This window comes from Xenopus laevis, chromosome 6S (assembly GCF_017654675.1).
Source record: "Xenopus laevis strain J_2021 chromosome 6S, Xenopus_laevis_v10.1, whole genome shotgun sequence".
Classification (NCBI taxonomy): domain Eukaryota; kingdom Metazoa; phylum Chordata; class Amphibia; order Anura; family Pipidae; genus Xenopus; species Xenopus laevis.
The window spans coordinates 100,459,559-100,475,464 of NC_054382.1; the positions used below are offsets into that span (position 1 = coordinate 100,459,559).

Sequence of the window (15,906 nt, forward strand, 5' to 3'; positions counted from 1 at the left end):
GTGTCTGTGTATTAGATGTTTTTCTGTTGGATGTTTATTTACTGTAAATGCCAGCAAAGGGTACAGAGCAGAGTCTGCACCGATTGTTAGGGGTGCACGTTCTGTGCATTGACCCTAAGGGGTACAAATTTGCTTAGTTCTGTTGCCCTTGTTCCCAAAGGAAAAGAAAAGAGGCCTGATACAGCAATGGTACATTATGTTTTTTTCTCTGCTGATTAAAAATGGCTGAAAAACATATTGTGTGCACTTATATGGGGGTGCCATTTTTGTCAGTTACTGCACACACAGGGCAATATCGACATTTGCTTTGTGGGCGGAGAAAACGCAAGGGTCTGTGCCTGGGCAGCATCTTTTTGGGGCCCTCGGGAGCCTTTACGATTGAAAAACATTTTTAAAGAAAAATTTAAAAAATCTGCCACAGGAGACTTGGCATACCTCCCAACATTTGAAAAAGGGAAAGAGGGACAAAAAGATCTGTTGTTCGTAGCATGGTGGAAAATTATTTTGACCACACCCCCTAATTTCCATGTCAATTTCACAAAATCTGGCAGGTAATGAAAGTTTGAACACATTTCTGGGAGTTTTAGGGCCATGTTTTATGTGTTATAACAGTTTTGCTAATGAAGGTGAAATTGCCCTTTAAGCTGTCTCAGTTCTTCCAAGAGACTTGCTTATCTTACATTGCACCTTTGCTTATCTTAAACGGTTACAAATATATTTCAGTACAGGTGCTAAGTATTCTGGGCTAGTGATGTGCGGGCCGGCCCGATACCAGCGGGATCTTTAAGTCAGTCGGGTTCGGGCCGACCTCACACCCCCCTTTGCGGGTGGCTGGCGGATCCTGGTCAAGCTATTGCTCCGGCTCACCCCGCCCGCCACACTCAACTGCTGGCTTGCGGCTTTATAGCCGTGTTCCTGCTCGCCCTGCCCCTTTTGTGATATCATTGGCGGGGCAGGTCGGCACAGGTCTATAAAGGGAAGTCGCCTCGGGTGGGTGTGGGTGGAGGGAGGGCAGGTTCGGGTCGGGAAATACCTGACCCACACATCGCTATTCTGGGCTTTCTGCCAAAAGCCACTTTTTTAATTAAGTTTCAGAAACTTTGTATCTTTTTCTAGTGTCAGTGCAGGAGATCAAAGAGAAACTCTGGAATTTTTTGTAAAAATCTAGGACTGCAGTCTGAGCTGTCAAAATCGGGACTGGCCTGCAGAAAATGGGACCGTTGGGAGGCAGGGACTTAGTGCTCAAATCTGGAGGCAGACTGGGGGGTGAATTGCAGTGAAATGCGGAAGTGATGTTTTGTGGATGTGATGTCATGTACACCAATGCTTTGTGAGGGTTCTGTTAGGTCTGTGCCTAATGTGACACTGGACATAGATACAGCCCTGACTTTCCTTTCCTTTCTGGCAGACGTCGGTGCTTTCTATTGTTCATGTACTATCTCACAATTAGAGACTCTTGCACTGTGCAACAGTAATAGCTATGACTAAAGGACATTCAGACCAGGGGAACTGCTATTATTCCAACATTCCACTAGTTTGTAGCACAGACGTTATTCCTTTATGAATATGATGATTAGAAATGAGCACATTTGCAGCAGTTGCTTCAGATAAAAGTTTGGAAAATATGCGAAATTTAGTTGAAATACATTATAGTGGATAGGAAGGGGAAATGACATTGCAGTTAAAGAAATACTAACATCAAAAAATAACTTTTTTTATTATCTATCATAATATTGTCTTTGAATGCTATTTATAATTTTGCCATAAAAGTATTTGCCTGATGCTTTTACATGACTTTTCTTCCCCCCCATATTCCTCTATGAGGGGGCTGCCATATTTATTCAGCTGTAGTCTGTTATCATTAGAAAATCTAACTGACAGGTTAAGGGCAGAGACACACGCTCAGATTCGGGGAGATTAGTCGCCCAGCGACAAATCTCCTCTTGTTCGAGGCAGCTAATCTCCCCAAACTGCCTTCCGCCGGCTAGAATTTAAATGGCCGGCAGGATGACAATTAATGCGCTTTATTTTCCAAAGTCGCCAGAAGTTGCTTTTCACGAGGAAACTTCGGGTGACTTCGAAAATGAAGCACTCCAAGTGCTAGAATTTACATTCTAGCGGGAGGCAGTTTGGGGAGAACAACTAAATTTCCCTGAAACTGAGCGTGTGTCTCTGCCCTAAGAAGGGTGATTTGTAACATGGACTATGATGGACGCTTTGAACACAATTGGACACAATGAACACAACTGATGGTTATGAATGATTTTTAATTCACTTGCAAAAAAATTTTTTTGTGAACAATTCACCTTGCACAGGTTTAGCAATGTTTAACATGATAGCCCTTTTCACAATGTCACAGGAAGGGGAGTGGCTGTTGTTTCCACACCTCCTCCTCCCTCTTTAAATATGTTTGTGGGACTGTAACACTAGGCTTGATAAAGGGCTCAGGAGGCCCGAAACTTTGCCTGTTTTTAAATGACACAATAAATTACACATTTTCTTCAAATCGACAGTGTGCTGCTGATATCTGTCTTAATTGGATTGTTTGACCCCGGAAGGAAGCAGGCGTGGGTCCTTCAGCTTAGCACCTGATACCACAAAAGGTATTTAATCAGGGTTTTAAGCTCTCTGCCTTGGATACTGCATATGACACCCTGCTTGGATGAGCTTCCCCTGTTTTTCACTATTATCAAAGCTTTCAAATGTCACTTTTGAGTCCGATATCACAGGACATCTCTACCTTTGCCTATACAGAGGCAGATGCATTACTTATTATTGGGACTGAACAAGGGAACAGTGCCTTCCTAACAATGCCATCTTGAAAAAGAAAAGGAAAGATTGGTGGGATTGGAGCTGCACTCGATCACACTAGTGGAATACTACAGAAATAAACGTATTCCCCGTGGACTAAGGGTTAAACTAAGACCCACAATCTTTGCTGATGACACTGCGTTCACAAAACGCTATGAACAAATTATTAACAAATGTTCCTTTGATATATTCTTATTGAATTTTTGCAATCTAAAACTGCTGAAGTGAGAACAAGTATCAAAGATATTGAGCACAAACAAAAAGACTCTCTGAGGCCAGAGGCATTGAAAGAGTTAATCACGTAGACTGATGACATCATCGCTAAGCACCGCAGAGCAATTGAGGATCGTAAGCGGTCAAAGTTTCAGCGAGATACAGAAGACTATTGCTCCGGCAACATCTATCAGTGGAGTAGCACCAGCAAGGTGTATACGGAACGGAGCTCAAGGAGATATGCGGATGGTCTGACTGGGGACACACAGCGACGGACACAATCCGGAAGAACAACCACATCTCGTCAAACCTCGCGGGACTATGAGGAGGAGCAGGAGAGACGCCGGTATCGCCCACGCGTTGATTTCGCAGAGGATAGCCCAGCAGAGAACACGGCTTCAACGTCCTCCTCATCGTCTTCTTTTTTAGATATAAGAACTTCAAGCCCCGCAAAATCAGGAGAGGCATCAAGGGTCAAAGCAAAAGGGGACTCACATCACAACAAGAGCACCCGTTACTCTACCACTCAAGGGGAGCGGAGACAATTGCCACAGAGATCAGCACGGCCGGAGACACAGACAACATTAGTATATAATATTTCTAACTCTATTCTTTCTGCACAACAAATGTCTGTTTTACAAAGAGGTCTGTCATTTTGCCCCACTTTCTTATGTGATACTTTTGACCTGGATATAGATTTACAAAGGTTTTTTCGTAATTTAAGATTAAAAAGTTACTTTTCAAAAATGCCGGTTACAGTAAAACCAGGTTCACATAGTAATATGGGGCATGGTCACTCCCAATTATCACTTAAACCAACAGACTTACGTAATAAGAGTACTTATATTCCCCCAGCAACTGACAATGTAGTTGAGGCGTACGTTAAGCTTGTAGGCTATTGAGAAACTTAAGCGTACAGCTTTACGGAACCCTATGTTGGGACATGAATCAAATCTGAATTACAATGAAAGAGCATGCTTAACTGATCTGGTGCAGAATAAAAGTATTGTCATTAAAGCCAGCCAATAAGGGAGGGGCACTGGTGGTCCTGGACAAACAATACTATACTGATAAGATTTTTTCCCAATTATCACAGATTGATGTATACAAAAAGGTAAATGCAAACCCTTTAACTTCGATTCAGCAATGTAGAATGACTAGAGTGTTTAAAGCCTTTGATGATGACATTATTGATGAGATTATTTGATCAAAAGTGATCCAGTTACCCCTGTGCTATACACTCTACCCAAGATATATAAGAATTTAGAGAAGCCCCCGGGACGCCCTATTGTGGCGGGTGCTTGAGTCCACTTGCCATCTATCTTGATGCTCTGTTATAGCCTCTGGTGACACATACTAAATCTTATGTAAAAGACACAACATATCTTCTCAACATACTTAATAGTATTACTCTTCCTAAACATGAAGTTCTTTTAGTGAGATGTAGCCAGCCTACATACATCTATTTCACATGAGTCTGGTCTTAATTCTGTCTGTTACTATTTGAATACGACAGACTACACTGTGCCACAAAAAACCTTCCTGTTAGACTTGTTGGAGATTGTACTTCATCAGAATTACTTCCTATTCGAGGATTTTTACTATATGCAACAAAGGGGGACTGCAATGGGCAGTAATGTCGCTCCAACTTATGCAAATTTATATATGGCTCACCTGGAGGAAACTGTAATATATACAAACCCATTGTACCAACAACATTGTAAGTTATACTTACGCTACATAGATGATCTGTTGATCATTTGGGATGGTACAATTGAAAGTTTAGATGAGTTCCATAATTTTCTCAATAATATTGAGCCTACACTAAAATTTACCTGTGTGTCTGTCAGAGTAACCCTTAATGTCAGACTAAAGCTGGCCATACACGGAGAGATCCGCTCGTTTGGCGATGTCACCAAATGAGCGGATCTCTCCCAGGTATGCCCACCTTGAGGTGGGCAATATCGAGCTGATCCGATTGTGGGCCCTAGGGCCCAACAATCGGATCCTAATGAATGGGAACGGGCAGTCAGATCGCGGGACTGCATCAACGAACAGATACGGCCGCAATCCAAAGGGATTTTTAGTCCCATCTGATCGAGATCTGGCCGACTTTCGGCCAGATCTCGATCGGGGAAGCCCCTCGGGGGGCCCCATACACGGGCCAATAAGCTGCTGACTCGGCCTGTCGGCAGCTTTTATCGGCCCGTGTATGGCCACCTTAACTCGCAAAGGCCACAAATTGGATACAAACCTGTTTAGAAAAGAAACAGATAGGAATAATCTCTTGCACTACAGCAGTTTCCACCCGGAACCTCTAAAAAGCCTCACTAACCCTAACACAATTTACAAGATTGAAGTGTATTGTAAATAACGAGGTGGATTACCAACTGTGTGTGGGTGAAATGACAGAGAGATTCCAACAGAGAGGGTATTCAGAGGAAGTACTTAAAACCAATTTGGATAAAGCACAGAGAAAAAGTAGGGGTGAGTTACTTGCTCCAGCCAAAAAGGATGATAACAAGAAGAGGGAGAGGTTGGCCTTTGTAACCAGTTACACTACTGCTGGCAGAAAAGTAGGCAACATCATTCTCAAACACTGGCATATACGTATTACAGTCATGCCATCCAGACGTGGTGGCCTTTCAAGAGGTACCTCTATTGTCATACAAAAGAGGCAAAAGTCTGAAGGATCAGTTGGTGAAGGCAGATATTGGAAGCAGAAAAGGCCCAAAACAAAGATTTCTACAAAATCCTAAATTGGAACTTTTCCTTGCTTAAATTGTACACAATGTAACTCAGCCATAAAGGGCAACTGTTTTTTCCACCCACATTCAGGTAGAAAATATATGATCAAAAATGGCTACACTTCTGAATCTACAATTGTAATTTACTTACTCAAATGTCCGTGTGGTTTAGTATATGTGGGGGAGACTACACAAAAGATCCGTGATCGTATATCTAAGCACAAATCAACAATCCGTAGGGGTTTAACGGCATTGCCTCTCATTTCCACACAGCAAGACACTCCATAAGCCAACTTAAGTTTCAGGTAATCAATTCAGTGGAGGAGCCAAGGAGGGGTGGAAACAGACTATTAATAGTGATGGGCGAATTTGCGGCGTTTCGCTTCGCCGGAAAATTCGCGAAATTCGCGAAACGGCGAAAAATTCGCGAAATCGCGCCGGCGTCTCGTTTTTGACGCGAATTTTCGCGGGCGTTTCGCGAATTTATTCGCTGGCGGCAAATCGCGCAAATTCGCCGCGAATTTGCGCCTGGCGAATAAATTCGCCCATCACTAACTATTAATGCTTAAGAAACTTGAGATGATGTGGATCCATAGATTGGACACTATTTGACCCAGAGGCCTCAACAGAGAATACACACCTGCAATGTTCTTTTTTAGGTAGATGATTGACTCCTGTGTATATTTTGTATATTGAATATAAGAGTGTGATTATATACCACAAAACCTTAATTTTTTCTTCTAATTTTTTTCATTTCTTTTTCCCCCTTTTTTCTCTAAGGTCACTAGTATCAAACACCCTGAGTGCCGACATCATTTCCAGCATATCACTCTATGTCTCAGGAAAGAACTGAGAGGTATGCGGAATGAGTCATGTGAGTGCCTCAGGTAACATATATTATAGATTTTTTGAAATATATTGCAAATAAGTTACAAAATAGGTCAAGTAATACCGTTTTCAAAATGGGTTGCGGTTAACTTAAAAAAGTGTTGATTAATATCGAATATGTGACCTGTTGCATGAAGTAATGACTTTTCTTTTGGAGTAAAAAATTTTCTTGCAATTGGTCTTCGTTTTTAATTTTTTAGACTTTTTCAATTTGATCAATTTTTCACTTTTTCACTCATTTTAATAGGTGATTTGTAACATGGACTATGATGGACACTTTGAACACAATTGGACACAATGAACACAACTGATGGTTATGAACGATTTTTAATTCACTTGCAAAAACATTTTTTTGTGAACAATTCACCTTGCACAGGTCTAGCAATGGTTAACATGATAGCCCTTTTCACAATGTCGCAGGAAGGGGAGTGGCTGTTGTTTCCACACCTCCTCCTCCCTCTTTAAATATGTTTGGGACTGTAACACTAGGCTTGATAAAGGGCTCAGGAGGCCCGAAACGTTGCCCGTTTTTGAATGACACAATAAATGACATGTTTTCTTCAAATCGACAGTGTGCTGCTGATATCTGTCTTAATTCTATCTGCCCTAAGAAGGGACAGCCAGGTTGGCAAAACAGTCAGGTTTAGGAACTTCAAGTGACAATTAGCAGATCTATCAACGAAAAATGATCAACATGACCTATAGGTAGCTTTTAATGTAGATTAATATTTTGAAAAGAATTTTTTTAGTGTCAGTATCACTTTAAGGCAATTTTCGTTCTGCAATAGTACATTGCCCTACATTAGATAATCTCCTTTCCATTTTACTACAGCTGTTATTCATAGAAAAAACACTCCCATGTTATCAGTTTCTTCCAAACATGGCACCTGGACAGCTCCTTAGATAGACAGGGCTTTGATCCTATTGGTTAATGTTGTTGGCAAGGCACAGACAATAACAATTTCTGTGATATTTTCCCAGAGTAACTGGCTGCATTTTATTTTTTGGCAATACAGACTGTATTCTAGCGCAGATGCATGGTGGCAAAACCTTGAATTTTACTGCAAAACCGTATCAGGCAAAAGGTTTGCTCTTCCCTTATACTGATTTATTTGAGAGTTGCTCAACTTAACGTCACCAGAGAATGAGGCTCTCCAAATAGACACCTGGTAGGTCAGATGTAGACCTGCGAGTGCGATCTCTATCATTTCCATAACATTCATCTTCACTGAGGACTGCACCCAGGCATACGTGACTCAATTATCGTGAGTGCCGGTTTTCCCTACTACTGTGTATATATATATATATATATATATATATATATATATATATATATATATATATATATATATATATATATATATATAATTTATATATATATATTTATATATATTTATATATATATATATATAAATCAAAGGAGAGGATAAGCACTCACAGGTCTAAAAAAATCAATCAATTAATAATTCATTTATTAAGGAACTATGGAGTAACGTTTTGGCACCCCTAGGGCCTTTCTTAAAGTTTGTAGTTTGACAGCAGTAATTAAAGATGCGTACATCCCCAATATAAATTGCCAGTGCTAAAAGGTATGTAACAATCCATGTCAGGTATCATGATTTCCTTTTACTGAAACTGGAATAATTTAGCTGTAAACTAGTACTTAGAGTATCAGTATATGAGCAGGAGTGATAACAGCTCGAGGCTCAGTTTCTACAGTTTTGACAGACCATCTTGTGGAAATTGCATTTGTTGGTGCATCTTGTCAGTTGCAATTCCAGTCCTTTGGGCACTCAACTTGAACCAAGCAAACCCATCGCTAATCATTGAGATACTCTAAACCAGTGATCCCCAACCAGTAGCTCATAAGCAACATGTTGCTCTCCAACCCCTTGGATGTTGCTCCCAGTGGCCTCGAAGCAGGTGCTTATTTTTGAATTTCAGGTTTGTAGGCAAGTTTTGGTTGTTTAAAAACCATATGTACTGCCAAACAGATCCTATATGTAGGTTGACTATCCCAAACTTCTTTAATTCTGAATATTGCTCACAGGTTCAAAAGGCTGGGGATCCCTGCTCTAAAGGGTGAGCGAGAGATAAGTGAAAATATGATGCAGACAAATGACACTTGCTAATTGATCCTTGATACTGTGGTGTGTGTGCTACTGTAGAGCTGCCTGCTGTTGAGAAATATGGCAATATTTCCAAAGGGCCAGACGTGAGTCAGGATGAGCTAGACTGTCTAGTGAGTCAGTCGTTTCTACTGCACAAGTTCAACTGCTTTATATCCACCACATTCTCAGTGCAAAACCTAGAAATGTGAGTCAGACCTGAACTTTAGGAAGTTACAGCACAGAATATGAATGCATTAGTCATTAGCAAGTGTAGTACTTTGTGACTCAGAATTTAATGGTACAATTCTGTACTGAGAGGGTTTGCAGCAAAAGCAGCACAAATCACTTTCTTTCTTTGTTTTCATTCATAATGAATGTTGTGGGAGAACTCCCAAGGTGGAGTTATATCTATAGTAAGGAATAAGGTGACTGGTACCTTCCCTTTCACGCAAGAGGCATTTCACAAGCAGTTTATATAAGGGGTTCCTCCTAGCTAGATGTATCTTACTTTACCCTGAAAGAATGATGCGTATGTGGGTGTAGCTGGTTTTCTAAGAACTGAAAGGCATTTGGAGTGAGGAAGTGCTCTAGGTGGTTTGAGAGTTTGGCAAACACACGTTAATCAGTAGCACTGCATAGGAACAAAGTATGCCCAGATTCAAGCATTTGAAGAAAACGTCTCTACAAGCCTTGGTTCATACTACTGATTTGTATTCAGTGTTGGAGGATGAATCTTCAGTAGCATCAATGGTAAGGAGATAATGTCTCTGGAACTGCCTAGACATTGTTTGTAAGGTGGAAACTAAGTTTTGAGTGATTAACATTAGCTTCAAACTATCAATAATGATGTTTTGAGTTGGTTGTTATATAGTTATGTCATAATTGATGCCATGGCCAGCAGGGGTGTAAATACAGAGGAAGCAAACCCGGCGGCTGCAGGGGGGCCCAGGAGTTATAGGCCCTAATTAATGAGCAATTTCAACATATAATATTAATTTGCTGTGAGGCTCAATAACATCTAGTTACACCACTGATGGCCAGGTTTTCTGCACTAAATTTCATTCACAGTTGCAGTTTTCATGTCCTGCTCGGTCTAGAATTGCTAGTTTGTTTGTGCTGGCTGGACTGGAAATGGATCACTTCTATTGCCTTAATAGTTCTTAATAATAATCATAATTAATAGTTCTCATACTCCTACAGTATATTTAAAGGAGAAGGAACAGCATAATTACTCATGATGCAAATTTGTTATGCACCCTAGTGATTATAATCACTTACCTGCGACCCTGGGGGCTGGTGCTCCAGTTTGCAGAAAAGTGCAGCAACCTATGGTAGGGTGCGCATGTGCAGTTCAGCAAAAAGTTGTCTTCTTGCTTCTAAGTTCGGGTTTCTCTTTATTGAGCATGTGCACATCAAACACTATGAAACAGAAGAAGATGGTGCTCCTACAGTAGAACCCTGGCCAGTTTTCAATAGGAGCACAAGCCAGTGGTCTCAAGTAAATGATTATAATTACTGGAGGGGTGTCTAACAAATTGGCACCCCTTGGTAATTATGTCTTTGCTTCTCCTTTAACTGGTTTCATGAAAAGAGAAAATGATTGAGCCACCATGTCTAGGATGAAAGGGAAGCAAGTAGGCAGCTGTGTGAGCCACTATAATGAGAGTATAGCAAGAATCAACAGTATGCCTACTGTGCACCTTGAACTCTTATTATTTCCTTCTAAATTTCCTTCTAGGAATTTATAAAGAATGCTGGTATGTCCTCAAGCTCCATAGGATCAATACTTTGCTTTGTTCAGTGGGTTCTGTTGGATCCACCAGCCACTTAGGAACAGTCTCGGTTACCCAGTGCCTTGTGATTTTAAGAGCTTAAAATCTGTCAACTTCTAGATAAATTGTATGCATATTTATCCAAACAACATTGTTTCTATAAATATTAATTCATACTGAGAGTCGATAACTTGATGGAATCCTGTTAAGGACCATCTTCGATAACTTCTTCTTTCCTTAGTGGATTATCCCTGCATAGATTCTGAAGTGTTCCATCCAAACACCCAGCTGTTGTGTTCTTTACACAAATACATCCTGAACTGTGGTTAGGCTGTTAAATATTCCAGAGTCAGTTTTTTTGCCACACCTGAGGCTCATAGATGAAAACCACCACCATAGTATTGACTTTTTCGGCACAGTCCCTACCCTACTCCTGTGGGTGGACGACCTGACTTACCCGTGTGGGTATTGTTTTTGCATTTTTAAAGTCTGAGAAAGAGATTCTAGAATTGTGGCTTGTGAAGATTAGATACAAGATATGTGATAGGCTTGCAGTAGAGGGTTTTGGGGCTCCATTTAGGCCACCTCATTCTAGACTTTTTGGTTATTATATTGTGTGATTTTTTTATTGATGCAGTTCTGAAAAATCTAAATTCCCAATAGTTTGCAAAAATAGTGTACATCTCTCCGATAGAGCTTTTCTTATGGTGAAGTATATTTGCTATATTTGCAAATTGATTAGGGTGAACAGACCACATTAATCAGAGGATTGGGCATTACACTGGTTGGGGAGTACTCGTGTGGTTGGACAGTATTTGGCTTGTTGAACTGTCAGTGTTCTACACTACACTGGGTAAAGCTGATGCATGATTAATATTGACCCTTATAAAGTTTACACTCAACCTTTCCTGTATTTGTTAAACACTCCTTCAATCTGTAGACTGGGGGCCACTGAGCCTCTAAAAAGGTGCTATAAGTTTTCTAAGTCACAGCATTACACTCTGACTTAGTGTTGACTTCACAATAGTTGCATAGCCTTTAGTAAAAGAAATAACACAAAGGAATTTTTTTTTGGAATGCAATCACAATGTACTTGCCCTTTTATTCATTCACGCTAATCAAGTCAAGCCTGCGTCACCAATAACTGCCAATTCTACCCATTATACTTTTCAGTTAGGTAACTATAGTGGTATCAGACCTTATGACTGCTGTGGAGCTCAGGAGATAGAGGGGCCCAGTGGGGAATTGACATAACTAGTCTCATGTAAAATGTTGTATTCCAAAGGTTTCCAATGCTTTAAACTCTCTCATTTAGCCCTAGGCTAGTGCATTTGGGTTAGTATAGTACCACATGTGCTCCACTTGCATCCAGTCATGCACTGCGCTGGCCTGGGTGGAGACACATGGAGCAGATTTGGTGTGATGTGCATTCTCTTGCTGAAATCGAATCTGTGTCTACTCCCAGGTCAACACAATGGCTATCTGTGCAGAGAGAAGCACAAATGGATGCAAGTTAATAGCCTGGTTAAACGCAGGCCAAGAAACAGTCACATCTGGCACTACCCTTAGGGTTAATGATAGGGTTAACAAGGGAAAGAACTAGCTTTCCATTCCCCAACTCAAGCCGGTAGCACTTTCTTCTTATTGATCCTTTTTATGCCAAAAACAAAATACTGAAACATCCACTAAGTGCACGGCACCTGTCCCTAAGGAGAATACGTTACACTTACAGCATATATTGATGGGGGTGGCCATTCATTTGATTGATGATCAATATGCAGGGCCGCCATCAGGGGGGGACAGGGGGGACAAGTGTCCCAGGCCGGGCATGAAGGGGGGCCCGGAAGTGCTGCAGTTTAGAAAGAGCCAGGGCCAGCGCCGAAGATCTGCAGCCAGCCGAACAGCTGAAAATGCGAAAGTGCCGAACAGCCGAACTCCTGAAGCAGCGAAAAGACCCGAAGCCACGAAAATAGCCGGAATTGAATTCCTGAAGCGGCGAAAAGACCCAAAGCCACTAAAGGAGGCGAACTTGAAGTCCTGAAGCCATGAGTTCAATTCTACTGAACACCAATGTTCTTTTAATATTCTATAGGCCCCTGCCACCAATGTTTTTTTTTTTTTAAATGTTTTTTGGGGCCCCAATTTTTTTAACTTGTAAGGGGGTCCCTGGCACCAATGTTTTTTTAAAAAAAAATTTGGGGGGGCACCAATTTTTTTTTAACTTGTAAGGGGGCCCTGGCACCAATGTTTTTTTTTAAACTTATAAGGGGGCCCTGACCATCAATAGCTTTTTATAACTTGTGTGTGGGGGGGGGTTACTTTTTTAGCGCTGATATCTGTGTGGTCTTTTAACTGTGATGGAACAAAGAGACTTGTGGCAATTCAGAAAAGTACAGAGCAGGGTGCAAATGTGCCAAATATATGCAACTAGTGATGTGCGGGCCGGCCCCATAACCGCGGGACCGACGGGTTTACCCGTGGGTAGGGTGGGTTCGGGCCAACCTAGCACTCCTCTTCGTGGGTGGCTCTTCTGCTCTCCCCGCCCACCACGTTGCAGTGCCAACTTCCGGGTTCTTCTTTTATAGACGCTGCACCTGCTCACCCTGCCCCTTTTGTGACGTCATTGACGGGACGGGTCGGGCACGGGTCTATGAAAGGAACCCAGAAGTCGGGCGTGGGTGGGTGCTTACTGAGGGAGGGCAGGTTAGGGCCAGGTCATCATTATATGCAACACTGTGCTACCCATTGTAAATCAACCCTTAAAATTGCCAGACGTACATGTGTAATATTGGCTTTGATATTGATTCGATTGTGATTGCCAAGTGCAGACTACAGAAATAAGGAGAGAGATGGATGCACAAGAAGAAATAAGAGAGAGAGATTATGGATAAGGCTGTATCTGAACTACAATACAGAGTTCATCTCTCTCTATTCACTTGTGGTGACTGCAGTGAAAGTATTGAGGAAATCTAATTTATGTTTTGTAAGGTCAATGCATATAGTTTTTCATCCTGCCTTTTGATAACAAATAACAATTATATCTATTTGGCCACGTATTTTAATTGGGATATTTAACATTTTGCAGACAGAGCGCCGGGAATGACTAGAGATGAGATCAGCCATCAGTAACTGATTCTCCCAGGCATTACCAGTAATGTTATCAAATGATATCAGTGACTATGAAGATTTTCATTCATCCAGGTCATGGTATATCTAGCATAGGTAAATCTAAAAACAACTGGACGGATGAGTAGTGAAACGTCTTCATTGATTACTCAGCAAGTCCAGTTGTTTTTAGATTTAACTATACTAGATAAATGATATCAGTGTATTACATAAATGTTTGGCCTCATACACACCCAGACTCTCATAGACCTTGGAAAGTTGGAATTCAGATCAGACTCATTTGCATGAATTCAACTGTCTCCTCTTCTGAATAGCACACAAGTGTGTCTATAGATACAAAGGAATCTTGGAACTCTCAACAACTTAATTCCAGAGTTCTCACTCTGGCCTGCAACAGGCACAGTAGACTTGCATCTAAATAATCCCATGTGGCAAAGTGCAATACTTGGAAGCAAATCACCATACTTTAACAGATTATGGCTTTAAATTTGGTCACGGCTGGCTAGGGAAACTCTAGAATTACCACCAGATCCAGACGGCTGGTAATTCCCAATTTCTGCTGAACCAATGACTATAGTTACAGAGCTCATCAGATCAAGCCAAAGGGGCACATTGGCATTCATTGCAAGTTGCTTTGCAGTTACGCTTGTGTTCATAAATGAGCCCTAAGGAAAGGTAATATAAATAATTAGTCCACAGCTCACTGGGAAACAAAAGGCCTACAGTTTTTGTTTTGATTCACAGAGAGCCCTATGTTTCAAATCAATATTTAATAGTCTGTAGAGGGAACAGACTGTTGGGTATTTGTCTGACTTGTTTCTTGACTTTTGATTCCCAAAATCCTAAATATCAGCTCTCATGGGGTTATTTATTATTTATTTATAAGTCCGATTTTTTCTGGTTGGACTTTTAAAGAAGAAAAACACCTGTTTTTTCATTGGAAAAAAAAAAAACTTGAATGGTGTTAAAAGTCTGAATAAAAAAGTACTCCAACCTGACTATGTCTTCATATAGAAGTCAATTGCAAATGTCCCATTGATATCCTGATCTGTGCTGGATTTCGTTCAATAATTCGAAGATTTTGTGGTTTTCATCAAATCTGAAAAAGTCACAGTTTTCGTTGTAAAATCCGAAAAAAAGTTGCAGTTTTTGGAGACAAATGTGAAAAATTTGTACGATTTAGATTTTATTCGCGATTTTATTGAGTTTTTTTCCCCGCACAAGAATTTGCGGATTTGGTCTGAGTATTTTTCAGAAAATAGTGGATTTTGATAAATAACCCCCTTAATGTGTGAGATTGAGCTCTCCTAATGAGACAGAAGAGAAAGGGGGTAAATGGGGAGTAAAGATAGCATGTAAATATAGATAATTACAGTCCCGCATTGCATTCATATATTTTACATCTAGGTTAGCTTATAGTGATGGGCGAATTTATTCGCCGCCAGCGAATAAATTCGTGAAATGCCCGTGAAAATTTGCCCGAAATTCGTTTTGCGAAATGCGCTAATTTTTCGGCGAAGCGAAACGGCGCAAATTCGCCCATCACTATTAGCTTACAATAACCATACAAAACCGATGGAAAGGAACTTTTAGAGCTGAACTTGTTGGATCAGCCCTTATGTAATATCTAGTAGTGGTAATTGTTAAACTGGTTATACTTTTTCAACATTACGCAGCAATTCCAGATGCTTAACACATTATCCTTTTTTTTCTCTAATAATAAATCAGTAGATTGTACTTGATTACGATATAATTAATCCTTATTGAAAGCAGAACCTGCCTATTGGGATTATTTGGGGGCGGATTCACTAACTTCGATCTGCGGGGCCGATTCACTAACTTCACTAACTTCGATACTGCGATTGAACGATCCAAGGAATAATCGTTCGATCGATAAGTTTTTTTGGTCGAAGGATAATCCTTCGATCGTTGGATTAAAATCGATTCGAAGGATTTTAATCCAACGATCGAAGGATTATCCTTCGACCAAAAAAAAGTTAGCCAAGCCTATGGGGACCCTCCCCATAGGCTAACATTGGGTTCGGTAGCTTTTAGGTGGCGAACTAGGGGGTCGAAGTTTTTTATTAAAGAGACAGTACTTCGACTATCGAATGGTCGAATAGTCGAACGATTTTTAGTTCGAATCATACGATTCGAAGTCGAAGTCGTTGTCGAAGGTCGAAGTAGCCCATTCGATGGTCAAAGTAGCCAAAAAAACACTTCGAAATTCGAAGTTTT

General features: G+C 40.8%; 1 protein-coding gene across 4 annotated transcripts in view; it reads left to right on the forward strand.

The window, feature by feature from the left end:
• Nucleotides 1-15,906, forward strand: part of rgs20.S (regulator of G-protein signaling 20 S homeolog) — a 69,564-nt gene that overhangs the window by 34,933 nt on the left and 18,725 nt on the right. The window contains exon 1 of one of the 4 annotated variants that reach the window (XM_041567870.1): nucleotides 9,296-9,520. The exons of the other annotated variants lie outside the window; for them this stretch is intronic. Coding sequence (XP_041423804.1) covers nucleotides 9,419-9,520 — 102 coding nt within the window. The 5' untranslated portion in view covers nucleotides 9,296-9,418. Of the gene's footprint in view, nucleotides 1-9,295; nucleotides 9,521-15,906 lie in introns of those variants that run through there. 4 annotated transcript variants of the gene reach the window in all.